At 51.7% G+C, this 19,093-nt stretch overlaps 8 protein-coding genes across 8 annotated transcripts; 4 read left to right on the top strand and 4 right to left on the bottom strand.

The window, feature by feature from the left end:
• Positions 1 to 293: 293 nt before the first annotated feature.
• PSV08DRAFT_202073 (uncharacterized protein) lies at positions 294 to 3,264 on the top strand (the record flags this gene model as incomplete). Its single annotated transcript, XM_014217783.2, has 5 exons — positions 294 to 498; positions 685 to 797; positions 848 to 922; positions 974 to 2,980; positions 3,039 to 3,264. The coding sequence occupies 5 exons, from the start codon at positions 294 to 296 to the stop codon at positions 3,123 to 3,125; spliced, it is 2,487 nt and encodes an 828-aa protein (XP_014073258.1). The 3' UTR covers positions 3,126 to 3,264.
• Positions 3,265 to 3,569: 305 nt separating this feature from the next.
• Positions 3,570 to 5,193, top strand: PSV08DRAFT_409604 (uncharacterized protein; the record flags this gene model as incomplete). The annotated part of the gene is made up of 2 exons (XM_014217799.1): positions 3,570 to 3,713; positions 3,973 to 5,193. The coding sequence occupies 2 exons, from the start codon at positions 3,570 to 3,572 to the stop codon at positions 5,191 to 5,193; spliced, it is 1,365 nt and encodes a 454-aa protein (XP_014073274.1).
• An 895-nt stretch (positions 5,194 to 6,088) lies between these two features.
• PSV08DRAFT_370949 (uncharacterized protein) lies at positions 6,089 to 6,922 on the bottom strand (the record flags this gene model as incomplete). The annotated part of the gene is made up of 2 exons (XM_014217793.1): positions 6,089 to 6,791; positions 6,852 to 6,922. The coding sequence occupies 2 exons, from the start codon at positions 6,920 to 6,922 to the stop codon at positions 6,089 to 6,091; spliced, it is 774 nt and encodes a 257-aa protein (XP_014073268.1).
• Positions 6,923 to 7,780: 858 nt separating this feature from the next.
• Positions 7,781 to 8,472, top strand: PSV08DRAFT_296284 (uncharacterized protein). Its single transcript, XM_014217774.2, has one exon. The coding sequence runs from the start codon at positions 7,950 to 7,952 to the stop codon at positions 8,466 to 8,468; it is 519 nt and encodes a 172-aa protein (XP_014073249.1). The 5' UTR covers positions 7,781 to 7,949; the 3' UTR covers positions 8,469 to 8,472.
• Positions 8,473 to 9,092: 620 nt separating this feature from the next.
• Positions 9,093 to 9,990, top strand: PSV08DRAFT_178399 (uncharacterized protein; the record flags this gene model as incomplete). Its single annotated transcript, XM_014217794.2, has 2 exons — positions 9,093 to 9,599; positions 9,727 to 9,990. Coding segments are annotated over 2 exons (771 nt in total), but the record flags the coding sequence as incomplete, so codon positions are not given.
• Positions 9,991 to 11,482: 1,492 nt separating this feature from the next.
• Positions 11,483 to 12,649, bottom strand: PSV08DRAFT_296255 (uncharacterized protein). Its single transcript, XM_014217768.2, has 2 exons — positions 12,291 to 12,649; positions 11,483 to 12,235 (listed from the first exon to the last, which is right to left on the bottom strand). The coding sequence occupies exons 1-2, from the start codon at positions 12,490 to 12,492 to the stop codon at positions 11,769 to 11,771; spliced, it is 669 nt and encodes a 222-aa protein (XP_014073243.1). The 5' UTR covers positions 12,493 to 12,649; the 3' UTR covers positions 11,483 to 11,768.
• Positions 12,650 to 15,477: 2,828 nt separating this feature from the next.
• PSV08DRAFT_390037 (uncharacterized protein) lies at positions 15,478 to 16,076 on the bottom strand (the record flags this gene model as incomplete). The annotated part of the gene is made up of 2 exons (XM_014217828.1): positions 15,478 to 15,704; positions 15,827 to 16,076. The coding sequence occupies 2 exons, from the start codon at positions 16,074 to 16,076 to the stop codon at positions 15,478 to 15,480; spliced, it is 477 nt and encodes a 158-aa protein (XP_014073303.1).
• Positions 16,077 to 16,452: 376 nt separating this feature from the next.
• Positions 16,453 to 18,303, bottom strand: PSV08DRAFT_202066 (uncharacterized protein; the record flags this gene model as incomplete). The annotated part of the gene is made up of 3 exons (XM_014217800.1): positions 16,453 to 17,593; positions 17,641 to 17,940; positions 17,989 to 18,303. 3 exons carry the CDS (start codon positions 18,301 to 18,303, stop codon positions 16,619 to 16,621), a joined length of 1,590 nt encoding a protein of 529 aa, XP_014073275.1. The 3' UTR covers positions 16,453 to 16,618.
• Between the last annotated feature and the right edge of the window lie 790 nt (positions 18,304 to 19,093).

The following is a 19,093-nucleotide window of genomic DNA, read 5'->3' as shown; positions in this document are numbered from 1 at the left end:
CCCGGCCTGCCAAGCCATATGACATAGCACCGCTCGGCCCTGCCGCCCAAGCACAACCCATCATCCGCTTGCCGCATCCATACGCGTACACACGCTGAGCTGTCCACCACCACCACCGTGCTGCTAGCTGCCGCTGCCCGCCTGGTGCTTCTTCCTCTCGTCCTCCTCCTCTTCTTTTCCTCTTCTTCTTCCTCCTCCCCCTCCACCTCCTCCACACGCTCAGCCCACCCCTCTTTTCCCCTCCTCTCTCTCCCCCCTCCTCTCCCCCTCCCCCCCCCCGCACTCCGCCCACCATGGCCACGCTCAACACCTCCAGCAATGGCCCAAACATCACAAAGAGCTACCAGAGCATCGTCAATGCTCCTGCCCCAACCGGTCCCCAAGCCAGCTCACCCACATATGGCCAATGGGCCGTCTTCACAGTAGCTGCCCCGCTCGTCAGCGCCTTCCAGCACGACAGCGGAAAGGAGAGTGTCCTCAAGGTCCAGAGCACTGGAGGTATGTGCCGTGGTCTGAATTCCTCAATTGCTTCCTCCCGTGTCCGGGGCCCGGGTGCCCAAGACGGGCAGCTGCCTGACCGCTGCTGAGCCGTCAGCCCAAGCTCGGATATCGGCGCCTTATCCAGCACCACCCGCACCAGAAACCTGCAGTCCCAAATAGCCCAATTGCTGATTTTCTGTGTAGAGGGCGAGCTGGCCGACCTGGTCGATGAGTTCTCAGAGGGCCGCATCCAGTTTGCCTTTGTCAAGGTCAAGGACCCAAATTCGTCACTGCCTAAGAATGTCCTGATAGCTTGGGTAAGTTGGGCGCCGAGACTGCGGCAAATACATGACTAACACACACGCAGTGCGGTCAAGGCGTCCCGGAGCGGACAAAGGGCTACTTTGGCAGCCACCTTACGGTGGTCTCCAAGCTTTTGCATGTATGCCTGACCATCCCCGAGCTTTTCCCGCCAGACATCTAATTCTTCCAGGGATACCACGTCCAAGTCACCGCTCGCTCCGAGGACGACCTCAGCCCCGAGAAGATTGTCCAAAAGGTTGCAGACGCGTCCGGCGCAAAGTACTCTGGAGGCGGCGCCATCCCTTCGTCTCGCCCCCCACCTCCCGTTGCGAAGAAGCCTGTATTCACACCCACATCAATAGGAGGCGCAGGCTCCGGCTTCAACCCGCTGGGACGCTCGCGTGCACCCGCTCCCAAGGCTGATGAGGACCGTGATGGCTGGGGCGCCGATGCCCCGCCCGTCTCCAGGTCGCAATTGGAGAAGGTGGGCACTGCCTACACGCCCACCAAGGTCAACATGGCCGAGCTTACCGCAAGGAAAGACGATTCTTCGTCAAACGACCGCCCCGAGGTTGTCAAGGGTGCATACCAGCCAGTTGGAAAGGTTGATATTGCCGCTATCCGAGCTCAAGCAAAGGATGCCAAAGACGACCGACCGACTGTAGTCAAGGGCGCATATGAGCCCGTTGGCAAGGTTGACATCGCAGCCATTCGTGCAAAGGCCCAAGCCGCTCCCCCATCTCCTGGAGCTCCCAAGGACGAGGAAGATGAGACGCCAAAGTCGCTCGCCGAAAGGTCCGCAGCCTTCAAGTCGCAGCCCGAACGCCTTACCAGCATGCCCAAACCAAAGGTTGCCAACAAGTTCGCTGGTGCCAGCGCATTCACAGGAACAAAGGCTCCTACACCTGGAGGTTTCGGTGCAGCGCCCGCAGTCCCTGCGCCCATTGTCGGTGCAGCAAGCAAGACATTTGCTGATGAGGGAGGAAAGACGCCTGCACAAATTTGGGCCGAGAAGAAGGCAGCCCGCGGCGAATCTATTTCAGCACCTGCTCCCGACGCTGCAAGTCGCCCTAACCCCCTTCAAAGCCAGCCAAGTGGAGGTGGTGGCTGGCAGAGTGGTTACTCTGGCAAATCATGGGCGCCGGTACAAACCACTCGAACAGGCCCAACGGGTGCCGCCAATCTCAATGAGCAGCGGACGGGAGGCTCGCCACCACCGCAGCAGCAAGCAGAAGAACCAACTTCTCCTTCTGGAGGTGTAAGCTCCCTCAAGGACCGCTTCTCGGGCGCTGCACCAATGGGAGCCCCAAGCAGTCGCCCTGTGCCCGAGCCCGTGGCGGCTGATAGCCCACCGCCTCTTGACAACTCGAGCAAGCCCAACGCAGGCATAAGGGGCGGTGTTTCTCTGCCCGGCCTTCCCAGCCGACCTAAGCAGCCAGAATCAGAACCAGAAGAGGAAAAGGAGGAGGTTCGCGCAACTCAGCACCAGCGTCTGCCCTCCCCGCCTCGGAGGCCCCGCAGCCCATCTCCCGAGCCTTCTGGTTCACCTGTGCGCATCGCCATGCCCGTTGCACGCGGAAGAGAGCCAGAAGAACTCTCTCCTGCCGAGGAAAAGGCACCAGCTATGCCTACTCGTTCGTTGAACCAAGCAGCCCAGCAGGCCCGTGACATCTCCCCCGAGCCCCAGGTTGAGGCCAAGGATCCCGCTCGCGGTGCCGGTGCTGCAGTTGCCGCTGCCACGTTTGGCGCTGCTGCAGTCGGTGGTGCTGCCATTGGTGCCGCTGCTGTTGCCGCTAGTCACGATGACGATGAGCCGGCGGCCGCAGGCGGCTCTGGAAAGCGTGCAGTCATCCTGTACGACTATGAAAAGGCCGAAGATAACGAGGTGGAGCTACGTGACGGCGAATATGTCACCGACATCGACATGGTAGACGAGGATTGGTGGATGGGTACCAACTCGCAAGGCGAGCGTGGTCTGTTCCCTGCCAACTACGTCGAGCTGGTTGAGGGTGGTGATGCTGGTGCTGCGGCCGCACCGCCACCACCTACGCATCCCTCTGCAGTGCAGGAGCCAGAGCCTGCTGCGGCACCACAAGCTGCTGGTGGCTCAGGTCCTACCGCGACTGCTCTCTACGACTATGAGGCCGCAGAGGACAATGAACTGAGCTTCCCTGAAGGAGCTACCATTACCGGTCTGGTAAGTTATATCGACTACTACGTCTACTATTCGAAAATATGCTGACATGTGACATTAGGAATTTCCCGACGAGGACTGGTGGCTCGGCAGCTTCAACGGCCAATCGGGTCTTTTCCCTGCCAACTACGTCGAGCTCAACCAGTAAGGATGCATAGAAAACAGAAACTAGCCTCCATGTATCACTTCCATTCGCCCATGCAGGTCTATGGTTTGCTTCATGTTGATGAGCTTTATCATAAAAGTATAGGTTTTTGAGCCAGAAATAAGATTATCGATTTCGATTACATTCCTTGTTCACCTGTCTGGATACTGTGGTTCGTGAAAAAAAAATGCGTGGTAATTTCTCCTGCTACACATGGGACGATATTTCGAAAGCTGCGTCCAAACCACTGATATGTACATGATCACAATGGTACCCATGGTTGTGATTAGTGCATAGGCCATATTGCAAACGTTCAGGCCAGTTACCGACGCCCTAACGTGTCAGATTGGTCTCGTCCACGACCCAAACCCCACCCATCTTTGACATGATGTTTGCGGTAGCCACATTCACCAAATTCATGGTTGGTTGGAGCGAGAATTGTTGACCATGGGCAGCTGGTCATTTACCTCGTTCCACCCAAAGTATCATCCCACGGATTATTTGCATGATGTTTTCAGAGATATTAAAATTGGATTGCATCTCCACGTTCTTTCTCAACAACTGATTATAACACAGATCCAACAGCAAGACGTATACAGCACACTTGTAGTCCGACGTCACCCTCAAACCAAAACCCGACCTCGTCGAGAAAAAGATGTTCGAGCTTATAGAGTTTGACGGGGGAGTGGTTGCTGCCGTTGCAATCACCTTGTGTGCCGTTGGGGCCATCTTTTACGATATCACCCAATCGGCAATCATCAACTCATGCAACTATAAGGCAGCACAAAGAAAACATCGCGAGGCATCTGCGGAGGTGACAAAGCTTCAATCTCACCTTTCAGAAATGGAGGGCAAACTCTCCGCCGCCGAAAATCAACTGCTCGAAGCCTCAAACACGCGCAACGAAACAAGCAAGGCCCTCGAGGCAGCTCAGAAGAGACAACAGGAGGCGGTTGAAAAGCTTGCCAGAGAGCGAGTCACATACAGCAACGGCCGCAAGGAGTTGGGCACGCTGCGCAACACGCTCAACTCGACGATCGCCGAACTTGCCAGCACTCACAAGACAATCGAATCGCAGTCCACTGGCCTCATAACCCTCCAAGTCGAAGTGCACCGCCTGCAAACCTGCCTCGACACCTGCGAAGAACAGCGCAAGCAAGAAGCCCTCATGCACCAATCCTGGGTCCGCCACTCCCTCTCCGCCAGCTCCGCCACCCTGGCCGAGATGCGCAACCTCCGGGACCAAGTCACGTCGATGCGCCAGCGCTGCGAAGTCTGGTACAGCATGTATCGCTCCACGCATGCCACCATGGAGAAGCAAATCGCCGACATGACATCCGCCCTGAACCAAGCCAGCGCCAAGAACGGCGAGCTGACCTTGCTCAACGACGACCTGAAGCGCGAGGCTGAAAAGCTTCGAGCCAAGTTTACGAGCCTGGAAGATGATTTTGCGCTGCTGAGGGATGAGAAGTGGTCGCTTGAGGGCGAGCTTGAGAAGATGTTGGTTGAGCTTGCAGAGTTCAGGGCGACTAAGTGGTGGAAGGTGAGGACGGGGAATGAGGATAGTGACGAGGAGGAGGAGACGGAGGATTCTGCCAAGGAGGATAGGTATGATGATGACAAGGAGAAGAAGGGCAAGGAGATGGATAAGGCTATTACGGATATGGTTGATTCGAAGCTGGATACTACGGTTAAGAAGGAGCAGGAGGTGGAAAACGAGGAGGAGCAGGTCGAGGGTGATGACAGCGACGACAACGAGGACGACGAGTCTGCCGATACGAAGAGTTCAGAGGGTGATGACGAGTCCGAGGACGAGGTGAAGAGCCTGGATGCCAGTGACAAGTCTGAGGTTCCCCAGGTCTCCAGTCCAATGCCTGGGGTGCAGCTTTATTGGGAGAGAAAAATGGTTGGGGATGATGAGGACGAGAAAGAGGATGACGAGGACGATGAGTGTAAGTATGATGAGTACGATGAGTACGACGAGTACGACGAGGATGCGTACGATGACGAGGATGAGCACGAGGATGAGGATGAGCACGAGTATGAGTTTGTGGATAAGTTTGATTATTAGATTTGCGCCAAATGATTACCGGTGGTCATGTGATTCTGGGTCTGAGAGGGAAGGGGAGGTTCGAAGGGGTGTCAAGATCTTGGGTTTTGCGTTGGATTCTGGATTTTGGGGAGATTAATTGCGTGGCATCGATGCATCTGGAAATATGGCAGAGGCGGTTTTTGTGGGCTTGGATGTTGAGGTTTCTCTGGGTTCCCTTTTTAATTATTGCATTTGGTGGTGGATGTGGGATTGGCTTGTTGTTGATACTTGTGCATTGGAAGTCAGATAGTCATTACGATTGCTTTACTCTTAGACGACTGCTTACCAGCTCAGTGTGTGTCTGTGTATCGCGAGATGAATAGTTCTTTTTTTATTCTACTTCCGTGTGATCAGTTTGGAATGCATGGAACAAGGAGGAATTATTTATTTAATAACATGACATATCAGGCCATCAGTCATATGACAGGCGGTTAAGAACGGTACGTAGCTTGGGTAGCAGTGTGTCAAAAGCAAATTCTTGTTCGTAAAGAATATCTTTCTGGAGCTTTTGCCATGTGCTCAGGCCATGTTATCGTGACGGACATCAAGCCGAGTTTGTAGATGATTAAGATGATGCAGATGCGACGAAGACATCGGCAGATTGCAATGTTTCACTATAGCGACGCGTTCAAAGAGCAGATAACGCCAGTACACATAGTTTTCACCGCATGAATTTTTCATTCGTCTTTAGGATACATCCATGGAAGCATGGAAGTTTTAGGCTGTCAGTTCAACCTACCCATGGGCCTCTTTATACATTCCCCGCGAGTTTTCGCATGTCATTTGATGTTCTGTGTTGAGATGTTCCTTCCGAAGTTCATCCATTCCACTTCTCAACGAGTCTTTCGAGATCACTGTCCCATGTCTCCCTCGCCTATTTGCGCATTGCTTCCTGTTTACATTCATTTCGCTCATGCCTGTCTGCATGCTCATGATAAGTGCAGCGGTCGTCGGGTCCATAACCACTGTATGACAATATCTCTGCCAAGACGGTGTACCGTTTTATGAGTCCAACAAGGAATGTGCGTGGCAGATTGTCTCTATACCATCCAGTCATGAGACCATCCATGTAGCCCCCATGGTACCTCATGTAATGGCAATGCACAACGATGAGAAATTTGCAGAGTTTATGGCTGTCTGGCAAGTTCTCGAAAGCATACTTGCTAGCATAGAGAAAAGGAACCATGTGTTTTCCATTTTGACGACAGATGTAGTCAACGGTGTGATTTTGTGCAGCTTTGCGAAAATCGGGGGCCAGAAACCTGTCACCGAATACAACGGCTTCTGTCAGAACAGTGATGTACGGATTGTCATCATGTTCGTCGCATGGATGGGTCTCGAGTATGTGGTTGACTTCTTCTTCTGTTGCAATCTTCTGAGTGTATAGCCAGTGAACGAAAATTCCGAAAGTCTTCGGGTCAATATCGTTGAGGGTGATTGAGTTTTCTTGTGCCTCCTTCCATGGACCATTAAGAGCGCTGGAGAAATACTCGGAGTAGTGTGTGAGTAAAGCCTTGTGTACTTCATATGGGACTTTCTCTGGTCCAACCTTTATGACGACGAAACTCTGTTTTGCGCTGATTCTGAAGTAAAGTTAGATTCGATTGTCTCCAAATGCGAACATGAGCAACGAATACACTGACCCAAAGAATAGTGCTTTTTTTGGTGGATTGGATCTGGTTGCTTTTGGGGGACTTGGAGTCGCCATATTTGCAACACAATCCGCTGAATTCCGCGTCTTGTGTTTATGTGGGAGGCTTTGCGAGCGATAGAAGGTAGAGGAATTAAATTCGCGCGTTGTGACCTCGAGGTGAGTCGTGCTAGCGCACTCACCTCAAGGTGAATGTGAAAATTTGCAATGAGCAAACGCCCAGGTCATGGTAACGTTTGTGATCCTGCAATGGAGGCTACAAATGTGAGTGAATTGTATATGGAACGTCTGACTGAATGTTTTTGACGACATGATTGATCGTCCTTTTGTGTTGTTGGATTCTATCAGGATAGAGCACGCTCATAGTATTACTTGAGTATTACTGCAGCCTTGGATATGAAATAGTGCAAATGATAATCAAACTTTGGAAAATTCTGTTACCTGAGTAGGATGAAAAAGGTCGGAAACATTATGCTTACTCCATTCACTTGCGACTTCTATGTTGCCCATGTGCCACTTCTTCCACAACCATAACATATATCGCTCGTAGAAACCACTGCATATTTTTTACTAACTGCCGCGCGTCCTGTAAAATCTCCGTCAAGAATGCCGACATAAACGGCGACGCGGTGTTATGTTTTGCCCGTTGTCTCGCATATGCGCGATGCGGAGACCCGAGATTTGCGCAGGCTCACCAATCACGTGTCACCACGCCAGCACATCAATCCACCACCGACGTAAATCTAGGCTGCTTCGATACAAAGAAACGCCACACACTTCTGCTTCGGGAGCAAAAGAGACGTAAAGAGTAAGCCTGAAAAGATGATCTCGGAGAATGAGCTCAGCAGGGATGCCGAGGAGAGCCTTGCAAGGGACGTCTTAAAAGCGTGGAGGAACCGGGTCATGATTTTCCTCATAGAAAATCAGATTCGAGCGTCGGTATCATAGATTCGGCTCCATTAGCCAAGGAAACAGAGAAGAATCCAGCACTTTACTACTACGGCTCCTATCCAGAAGATCGACTAGTCAATATTTTCCCGATACAAATCACATTCGGATACGCCAACTCGTTTTGGACAACAAGATGAAGAAGTCGCCGTTGAGAACGACTGTATTCTTGTCTCTTCTCGGAGTCTCCTACGCACAGACAAGCAGTTGGGGCGAACCGTTCACTGTCGAAGTCTCAGCCCCAGCTGCTGCTTCGACGAGTGCCCTCATCCCTAGTATTGCCTCGCCATCAGCTGCACCAACATCAACATGGGGCGATCCATTCACAATCAGCAACAGTCCAATCGCTACTTTGCCCCCAACATCCGACAGCGTATCAACAAGTATAACTGTTGAAACGCCAACGTTTGTGACGAGCAGCACGGTTGTCAGCAGCACAGTTGTCAGTACTACGCTAGTCGTATCATCAGAGTCAAGAACAACGAGTGCTCCGAGTAGGACCAGCACTACGGAGACCTCTTCGAGCAGTGCAAGCCCGACAAATTTGTCCGAGACTTCGCAGCCTACCGGTGCTGCTGCTGCACACGGGAGGGGATACTGCAAGTGGACTTTTACTGGAGCAGTAGTGGGCGCAGTAGGAGCCATGTTGGTTTGAGAAGCCACACAAGGTTTGGCGGATAAATGAAAATATGACAGATTAATAGGAAGAATGGGTCGAGGGTAGTCGTGTATGTTGCCTGTACAAACGTTCTCGAATCGGTGTTTCGTCCCTGCCGAGTCAATTACCCCAGCACCTAAGAGTAGGGCCGAGAATAAAAGAGGAAATGCTTTTCTGAAATTCATTTGAGCGAATAGGCTGGCATGTTTTATCGCACCAAACGTGCTAGTGCAATCATATACAAACTTTCGCCATCTGCCTTACCCTATCATCTAGGACGTAGCATCAAGTCCACCAGTGGGGGAAAATACGAGCTTGGATAAAGTTTAAAGATTGGTAATAGCGTACAAAACACGACTTCATGCTGAATCAGTTAGATAATACATTTTGATGTCGGCCATCTCTTGAAACCCCAGTTTAGTTGCTCTTTTTGCACCTTCAGATATCAAGTACACATTTAGGCTCGCTCTTGCAGCACTCTCTGTTGGCAGCGTTTTTGCGTCGCCCCTTCAATTAGAAATTCGCGTACATTTCCCCTTTTTTTGGAAGAAACTTTCTTCACTAGACTTAGCAAGCTAACGTTTGCAACAGCAAAATGACAACAGCAGCGACATCTTGGTCTACGTCGATTCCAGCCTCCCAAATCACACCATCTACTTTCCGAGCGACATCCCTATCGCTGACTCGAGCAAATTTCCGGTTTTCATCTGGGGCAACAGCGCCTGTAATATCGACGGTACTTCGAACCAAGTCTTCCTCAAGCATGTAGCTGCGAACGGGTTCCTCGCCATCTCCGAGGGCATCATGGCGCCAGACAACGTGCCGCATGACGGTGTCCTGAGCATGCAAGGCCCGTCCAACGACAAGACGATGAAGCAGGCTATTGACTGGATTTACAAACACGCTAGAAAAGGCAGATACGCAAATGTGGACGCAAGCAGGATTATGGCAGCGGGCATCTCGTGTGATGGGCTGGAAGCTGCTTTTAATCTGCCTGATAAGCGAGTTGCTATTGTCGGAATTCTCAGCTCTGGCCTTTACTATAACGATACGTTTCATCTGGCATCTACGTGGAAGAAGCCAATTCTTTTCGTTATGGGTGGCCGGACCGATCAAGTAACCCCCAATGTGAGTTCTTCCATGTCGATATGCTACTATGAGTCCAGAATCATGTCCAAGATTTGCATGCTCACAATATCCTCTTTTCCGGCATTTTGGTTTGTTCGCGAATACTGGCTAAGACTTCGACCTACAGGCTGAACACGACTTCAAGAATATTCCTGCTGGTACTCCCAAATGGAAGGGAATCCTGCCTCTTGGCCACCTCGGCGACATTTCGCAACCCAACGGCGGCATGTTTGGCAAAGCTACTCTGAACTGGGCACTATTGAACCCCAAGGGCTCCGGGGATGCTGCTCAGTATTTCAAGAGCGGATGGCAGGCTGATGGATGGGACGTGGCGTCTGCGGACTTGAATAAGCTGAAGACTGTTGGACGTCATTGGAATCTATCATCCTGAATGTATTCTCGAGCTAGAGCAGTCATTGTTACGAAATGATTCTACAGCTTGCTATCTATGTTTCTTATACCTGAATTGTGTGAGGCTAAATTACTTTTTTCTGAAAAAAACTTCTTGGGTTAGTTCTATTTCTAGTAATGCATGGAAAAAAACGAAACGACACACACACCCCTTCTTCAGCCCTACCCAACGTCTGTCAAGCCAGAATTTATGCATGGAAACTCGGAAGAACACGTTCTTTTTCGTCTCTCCCTGCACATGTCCCTGCCTCAGGAACACGAAAAAGAAAACAAGTTTCAACATGTGCAATTACGTCGTTGTCCAGCGAACAAGCAGCGTGTTCCCCGTGCCCTTTCTGATCCGTCACATGCCAATTTGGGTATCCTAGTTCCACCAAACAGTCTTCCCATCACCGTCATCGTCGTCATTTCCTCGCACCAAAAGTACTTTTGTGCACCAAGAATCCGGTACACTTGCGGCAAAGCTAATTCGGTGGTTTACCAACATCTGCAGCAGCACGAGGCTAACCAGCCTAGCTCATCGTCCGGCGTACAAACATGACCACCTGATGAGGCAAAATAAAATAAATAATGTCGCAGCGGCAAAAAGCAAAAAGATTCGGAAAAAATAATCTGATGTCACTTTTAAACAACAAACAAGAGCCCTTTCTCGGTCACATTTGCAGTTGCAACCTTCCACCCATTTCTAAAAAAAAGACGAAAGTGCCACCAGTAAAAAGAAACAAGGGAAGTTAAAATACAGTGTGGCAACCAACGCATGCAAGCCGCACGATGCTGCCTGCATATGCGCGCCTGCCACCCCTCAGTTTCTTGCTTTTCGCACCTCTGCCTAGATGCGGGTTCCCGCTTTAATCCCTACTTTAGGCGGTGTTTAATCGCATGTGCATGCATACTACTCAGCAAAGAACACCCCATGACCGCCCTTCCCCACCCCACTGTGGGTCCAAGGGTGGGAACCGACGCCAAACCACATAGGCTAGGTGACGATTTATCAAACCGTGGTTCTGTTGGTAGTGTGAAGCGACAAAAAGATAATCGAGTGTTTTACTGAAGCTTGTTTCCGGTGGGAGACTTTTCTGGGGTCCACAGAAAGAGAGAGAGGTAGAGAGGGCTATACGTCATCCTGGAGGACCACGTGACCTAGGCGGAGAGAGACTGGCGGGGGTTTGCGCGATCATGCAAGTTGGGTAAAGGGCGTTGTCGCGGAGGATGCGGCAGTAGTGGGAGAGGCGCTGTTTTTTTTCCCTTGCTTGCTTGCTTGTACGATGACGGCATTGACGGGATGCGGGTAGGGCTTATGGAGGGGCGCCTTAGTGTAGCAAGGCGTGTTTCACGGCGAACAGGGCAGGAGAGGGTATGCGAAAGGCAAAGTATGTAAGGTTTTGTATCAGATGTCAGAATAACCTTTCATGTAATTCGTCGAGGAGTGGCGAAGATTGGGCAATGGTATTGGAGAAGGCATTGGATAGGGTGACGAATACCAGACTGCATTGAAGATGAAGTGTTTGAAGACGGGTATATACCAGGTTCCATATTATCATTACTGCTACCGCTGTACAAGCTCTTTGCATAGCGTTTCAACCTCGACAACATTGAACAGCCCTGTTTTGCTTTGCGTAACTTCATCTTTAACCAGAGGGCTGTTTACAAGGGTATGTGATTTTCTGCTTTTCCAAAAAACAGTTATCCATTGCTAATATATCGTACAAGGGACAAAACATAAGACAGGATATCTCAAGGTTGGAAAAAACCGGACGCTTAGGCGAAGTAGAGCAGAGCAGCAGCAGCGCCGACAATGGCGGCAAGAGGGTTGGCGAGAGAGCCAGCGCCGGAAGTGGTGACTTCGGGGACGCTGGCAGAGCCGGTGGGAGTGCTGGGAGCCGTAGGCGAATGGGTACGGGAGAGAGTAACAGAGCTGACGGTGGAGTTGCCAGCGGGAGTGGAAACAGGGGCCGAGGGGGTGCTGGAAGCAGCCGAGGTCATGGAAGAGGAAGCGGAAGCCGAAGGGCTAGGAGAAGCCGAAGAAGAGGGCTCGGCGGAAGACGAGGGGGAGGCAGAAGCCGAGCTGGAAGAGACGGGATTGCTGTCGGAGGCAGCGCCACCAGTAAGAGGGAACTGGGCAGAGTAGTTGACGGTGTCGCCGCGCTTGATCTCAAGAGCATAGTCGGACTCGTTGGGGAGGTCCTTGCTTGGGGTCCACTGGAACTTTCCACCGGTAGCAGTGGCTGTAGTAGAGTCAGTACATGGAAGAGCATTCTTGCCGAGAGAGGGCAAACGTACTGGTCAGAGTGCCAATGGTATCAAGGTCGGTAGACAGTCCCTGGCGGAGGATGAAGGTGGTGGGGACATCATCGGCCGGCGAGTAGGTGATGGTGTAGGTGTTGCCAGCAACGACACCCTGGGCAGGGAAGTCGTTGATCTCGAGGGCGGCGATGAGAGCAGCAAAGGCCGCGGAAGAAAGGATAGCCTGGAAGAAGCGCATGGTGGCGGTTTGGAGGGAGAGGGGGGTTTGGATTACGGGGCAGTATGAAGCTGAAGATGGGGGCAGTTGGAGAAGAAGGAGTGACTGATCAGCGAGTGAGCGGCTTGAAGGAAGGAAAGAGAAAGGATGGAGGGCGCCGGGCGAGACGAAATAAAAGACGGGACCCGCGAGCTGACGGTGTGTTTTTGCGCCGGGTGCAGACGCCCTTGGGGCGGCAGAGGGGAGCAAGATTTGGAGCCGGAAGCGGGCTAGACTGCCGACTAACGAGAGATGAAGCTCATGCGGCGCGGCGGTGATTGGCGCGCAGGCGGGCTGGCCTGGGAGCGTCCCCTATAATGCCTCGCCTACGTCTCGTGCGAGGGCCTTGGGCCAAGAGGCAACCCTGGGCGGGTCCATGGGGTGGTGTGGGTGCGAGGGTGAATGGCGGATGCATGGCCCCTTTGCTGCGTGCCTGGCGCCATGGTACCTGGCCTCTAGCCTGCTTGCGGCCTAGCAAAAACAAAGTCAATAACCTGGGGAAATTCAGGGGCAATCCCGTCAACGCCCAACTGCATGCGGATATTGATATGCACGCCCGTTCCAGAGCCGCGTCGATATCTTCTCGAACACGTCGTTGGCCATGCTCATGGCGAGCGCGCAGTTGGTGTGGCCATGTGCGTCGCGTCCATCGTCTCGTTGGCAGTAGAACGTAGTAGTAATCTCCTTTGCCGCCATGGCCACCATAGCCACCACAACCCCCCAGCACAAGCGATCAGCTGGGGCTCCACACAGGCCTTGTCGTTCCAGACGAACGCCGGTTGTGCCAGCGAGCCTTTTGGCGCCCGCGAGCAGACGTCATGTCTCACTCATGCCGACGACTCTCACCACCGCCGTGCTGCTGCCATGGCCCTGTCGACCATGCACCCAAATTGAACCGACAAGGCGCCGACGTGGACGAGAGGGACAGCTTCGAGGACCGGCAAGACGCCGGTGATGAGCTTACGACATATACTTACTGGACTAGTCCATATGGACGGAGCAGATACTTGTTCGACAACGGCCCGACGCTTGGAGCTCCACCCACAAGACATTCAACGCTGGGCACTGCCCTCCGTCTGGGCGTGGACAAGAGGGCGCGCACGCCATGTGTTTGAATGTATACATACTAGTACGTGCCGAGTAACAAACCCAAGTGGAGCATCAATCGACTTGGGGAAGTACCAGTCTGCACATCTCGCGGCGGGGAACCACCTGTTCGCCGTCGATAAACCCACATGGTACTACTTATCGACTTTTGTCAACTGTGCAGCCATGGGTGCGTGCAGACAGAGGAGCGTGCGTAAGTATTCCTTGTCTTGCACCCCCCCTTGCTCCCATGGTCTGTGCTACTATTTCTGTCCATCACCAAGACGGCTTTTCTTCCATCTCTCTTCAGACACGGCACAGCATGAACATACTACATACATGTTCGCCACTGCCCCGTCTCACCCTTTGTCCCAAAAGGCATCAAGTAACGACTTGGCATCTTGTCCCCATCATGTCGCCACCCAAAAGGTTGGCGTAGACAAAGCAGGCTGTGTGTGTGTGTGTCAGGACCTCTGCCGCCTTGTTGCAAATACCGGCTGCTTTTGCAAAAGTGTCATCGCCGCGTCACCCACTTGTCCCCTTGCAGAAACCTGTAAACTCTTTTTTTCGCGCTTCGACAAATTGATGATTACTAGGTGTACGCAAGCCACTACCTGGTCCAATTAAGCTTTTTGCCTTATTCATACCCGCCTGTTCGCAACAATTCCCATCCATGTTACGCCCGCAATGAGACGCTCATCTTGTGCTACACGCCATCTTCGCAAACACATTTTGCGCCACTAATAATATCAAAGTGGCAAATGTCCCCTATGTCAAGGAGAAACGCGCTCCTAGTGTTAGTAAAGTCATTTTTGGCTCTACCATCCAGGTGGCAATCTTCAGACATGTCGACAAAAAGCCATGGTTGGCTCAATTCTCCTCATTCTCGGGATCTGTGGGTCCAAATAAACGCTCATTGGCCGGGTAAAATAGTAATACGTTTGCAGACATGGTGTATTAGGGACTTGGCCAACTTTACACCATGGCGTTGTCAGTAGTCGATTACTCCTTGCATTACTGCCAGGCTTTGCGCCCAGTAGGAAAAATAAGTAACGGCCCCTCAGCCGGCGAAGCGGTCGTCTTAGGAAGCACGTACTTTGGAAGACAATTCCCACGAATGGGTGATATTAGGCGGCGCTACAACACCGTAAGCCCTAGACTTCACCCGTACGCGTACCCTGAGAGAGACCTTTAGATAGGATAGTAGACTTATACGTACACAAACACACACATTATTCTAGATAATATATATGCAACACCTCCTCCAACACCTCCCCCAACACCTCTCCTCATACAACCCTGCGCATCGCTCTGGGGAAAATAGCGCTCTCTTCATAATCCCCCTTACTCGTCCTCATCTCCGCACCAATCTTTTCGGCCGACCCCCTAGAGTAATGCAAGTAGTACCGACAAAGCCATGTTGTGAAGGTGGCCAAGTCCCTATATAATTCAGCTACCAGTGTATACGACATGACTCAAGATTTCTGCATTGCTCTTCTCGCTCCCAGTCACATAATAATCGAGTTGTATCCGCCGATACGGGTAGCCATCTGAAGTAAGTAGCTAGATACAGTATTGCCACTTTTTTTAGGGGTTCGGAAAAAGGGTTGCAGTCAGTCAACCAGGAAGAAACTGAGAAAAGAACAAAGCTTTCTTCAACACCAAAAACCCCAAGCCCTTTTCTCTGCATCCCACATGTCCGAACAGAAAATTGATTATGATACTGAGATGCCCTTCAAGAAATCAGATGATTCTTTCTTAGTGTTGGGGGAAGAGGAGAAAGAGAGAGAGAGAGAGAGAGAGAGAAAAGATTCACACCTCACGAACCTTGTCCACCCCCATTTCACAAACGCACCCCCTCAACTCTCTCCATCTCTCTCTCTAAGCATACTTCTCCTCCCAAGCCGCCTCGCCCTTGATAAACGTCTCAATATCCTCAGGAACGCAATTCTTGAACCCCTTAACCGCACCTTCCCCCCGCTCATCCCGACTCTGCAGCGTACCCTCCTCCTTGACCCGCGTCACCCGCTTCTTCGACGGCGTCTTATCCGCATCCGAAACATCTGCGTTGTTGCGCTTTCTCGGCGTACTCACGGGCGTCGTCGGACCTGCACGCCAGTCAGCCCACGCATCGTACATGTGTATGTTTGATCTCGACTGTTCGTTGCGGTGTTGAACACACACACACACACACACACATATACACACGCAGGGGCGATGGTCTACTTACCGCGTTTGGCGGAAGATGCTACGGGGACAAACTCCTCGCCGCCTTCAACACGTGCCTTGAGTTCCTTGGCTTTGGCGATGACGGAGCGGAAGTCGTGTTGGAAGCCGTAGGCGGATTTTTTGCCGTCGAGCGAACTCATCATTTCATAGTTCTTCATCGATAGGCTGGTCGTGCCGGTGCTGTAGAGGACGGCGGCAACGACGTCGGCACTGAACATTTTGTCTGCTTTTTCGGTGACCTTGGGTGGCATGGTCGTGTTGATGGTTGGGTACGTTGGACCTGTGTTCCGTGAAGTGATTAGAAGTTGGAGGTGACGGCGTCAAGAACAAATGGCTGGGAGACTGCTCAAAGAGTCAGTTAAAATAGGCCAAGTGTCTCACTCCCACACGTGTGTAGTGAGAGAGGTTGCTGTCTCAATCGGGTAAGTCGGTGAGGGTGAAAACTGGCCAAGGACACTAACTTAGTATCGGCTGCACTCACTTTCACTGTGACATGGCATGTCTACCAGTGAGAATCGGTCGTGACAAAGCCTTGGGAGGAGTGAGCTCAGGTCTAACAGCCTCTAGTGAAAGCCCTTGGTGGTAGTGGCAAATACTCAAATGAGAGAAAAATTCGAGGACTGAAGTGCGCATTCCAACGTAAAGCGTTATGCACAAAAGGCAGCTGCACTCATTTGCCATGAGGTGACCATGGTTACTAGAAAGTGACTCTGGCATCTACAAGATCCGATCACAGGACTCACAAAATAATCGCGCCCAAGAACCTAGTACCTTCGACAGCCATCTTCCCACATCACACACCAAATGCCTTTTCCACCACGTTCACCTCTGGCGCCTTCCCATCCTGAGCCCAATCACCCATATCCATGAGGCGATCTCTCTGAGCCTCCAACTCCCTATTCATAACATCCTTGTCTGGATTGCCCACGCTTCGCTTCAGCTCCTCAACCATCTCTCTCGTCTTCTCCACCACGCTCTTAGTGAATGCATTGTCCTGGCTGTGACTCATAGGCGCAACGTCCAACACTTGCTTCACCAGCATCATCGCGATAAGACCCATATTGACGCCCGGCGCGCCCACACCCTCTTCGGTGCTTGCAAGGTATGCTGCAAGCATCGCCATCTGCCATGTCTGAACCACTCGGACGGGGTGGAATGGCACTGAGTAAAGCTTGGGCAAGATGTACTTGTACCGTTTTGCGCTATGTGCCCATGCTTCTTGATACTTGCCCACTGAAAGGAGGTTTACAATGAGCTCATCGCGAATCGAGGCGTACGGCTGGCGGTATAGAGGCCAGTTACCGGACTCGTGGCATGCCTTGAGGGCTTCTTTAAGAACCGGGATCACAGCCTCTGCATTTGGCATGCCTTGGACTTGCTCGTACAAGGTGAACATCTGCTCTTGATTGCTGGCCAATGCCTGAACTTGTTCTTTGCTGGCCACAAAGTCAGAGTTTCCTGGAACGAGCCAATTGTCTTCCTGGTGCGTGGCTTTGTCTTGACATTTCGCACATCGGCATGTGAAGAACCAACGTGCCTGCAGTTCGTCTTGTCGTTTCTGGTACGGATGCGTCGTATCAATGTAGGATATAAAAATCTCCTTGTCCTTCCTGATTGGCCGGAGAGTCCGAATACTGACCAGGGGTCCATCCATCATGATGTAAGCATTTGGGTCGCAAGAATGGTTCATCTGGCAGAGTGTAGGGTCCACGATGATGCCCAGTGGGTCCAATGTCGGCGTGATGAGCGTCAAGGCGTTTGACATTACCTTGCACGATTTAATAGTGTGCGCATAGGTATTCGGGCTCCACTTACCCGTCCATACATTGCAGCAACAAAATCCTTGTCAAAGACATTCTGTGGGAGAGAAAATTGTGCGGCACCCATAGCCATCATTTCAATATTTTGATATGTTGCATTGCGTTTGAAGTCGTCAATGTGAGATGGTAATTGGCAAAGCAGTTCCCAATCCTTATCAGGTATAAGGCCATGCTTCCGCCTGGTGAGTAGTTCCATAGACGCTAGAAATGCTTTTGGAAGGCCTCTGCCAGCCATGGGCTTGAGGATCTTGCACTCATGTTTGTGCCCGCGGTTCCACGCTTCCTTTTGGCAAGCCTAAAGAGTCAATTGGCGACGAGGCAAATATGCATGGACAAGACTTACCTTGCTACAATACCTAAATCTCTGACATGCAGCACACTTGCTGACTTCTGCGCCTTCTGGCACATACAATCTTGTTCCTGCTGACGCACCTTCGGTCCAAAGATAGCAGTTTGCGCAGGTATCGAGTAGACGTTCCGTCTCTAAAGAGCCTACAAGAGGACGCCTGAACCTCGCAATCTCTTCGCCTGCACCAAACCTCTGATTCGCGAACAATCCATTTCCCACACTTTCTCCTTTGCTGTTCACACAGACATTCGACTTGGCAATGTAGTAGGGTGCTGGGGTAGCTACCGAGGCCTTCGGCTCATCTGACATGCTCTGGCACTACAGTATCTTGACGAATGATTTCGAGTAAAAAAAAACGTGCGGAAACTGAATAAGAAGGACTATGGTTAACTCGGCTCGTGCGACGTCATTGTTTTCCGTTCTGGAGCAGCTTTGAACGCGCCAAAACGTGGGTTTAGCGGGACTAGGCCTGTTTAGGCATGGTTCGTTCATCCCCTCACTACTACCACGGCGCTTCGTACATGTCATCTTCTTGACCGGATTACTGCCACGAAAATAAGATGGATCGATGAATGGATTCCACGGGCTGGCGTGCGCAATCCATATCGCACGCTTCATATAGAACATGTGACACACAGTGCGAAGGCCTATTTAGATGCTATAAATGGAGCGTCCCATGCGAGATATGGCACGCGAAGCTCCTCGTGATATAGCATCTCCCACCCACAGGCCCCTTGCCTACCGCTATAAACAGTACTACTGATGCATTCCTATTGGTGCCACCATGGCGCAAACTACAACACCTCTTCAATGCCATCACTGACGACTACACCACGGCTAAAGATGTCGCAATACCGCTCAGCCAAAGACATATACGCCTTCACCACGCAGCCGAAGAACAACAAAAAGCCCGAGGAATCCCCTCAAAAGAGTATCGAAACCATCATATGTGACCTCGAAAACCACTACCAGGACCTGGACCATCCTGCCCGCGAGTATGCCCTCGTCCGCGATCTTGTCAACGACTGGAACGACCGCCGTCTACTTGCTCTCTGGAAGTGCTTCGAGCACCATCCACGACGAACATTCAAGGTCATAG

This window comes from Bipolaris maydis, assembly GCF_028858645.1.
Source record: "Bipolaris maydis strain C4 unplaced genomic scaffold PSV08scaffold_6, whole genome shotgun sequence".
Lineage (NCBI taxonomy): Eukaryota > Fungi > Ascomycota > Dothideomycetes > Pleosporales > Pleosporaceae > Bipolaris > Bipolaris maydis.
Note: the sequence above shows the minus strand (reverse complement) of the source record. Positions and strands in the feature narration are given on the sequence as shown.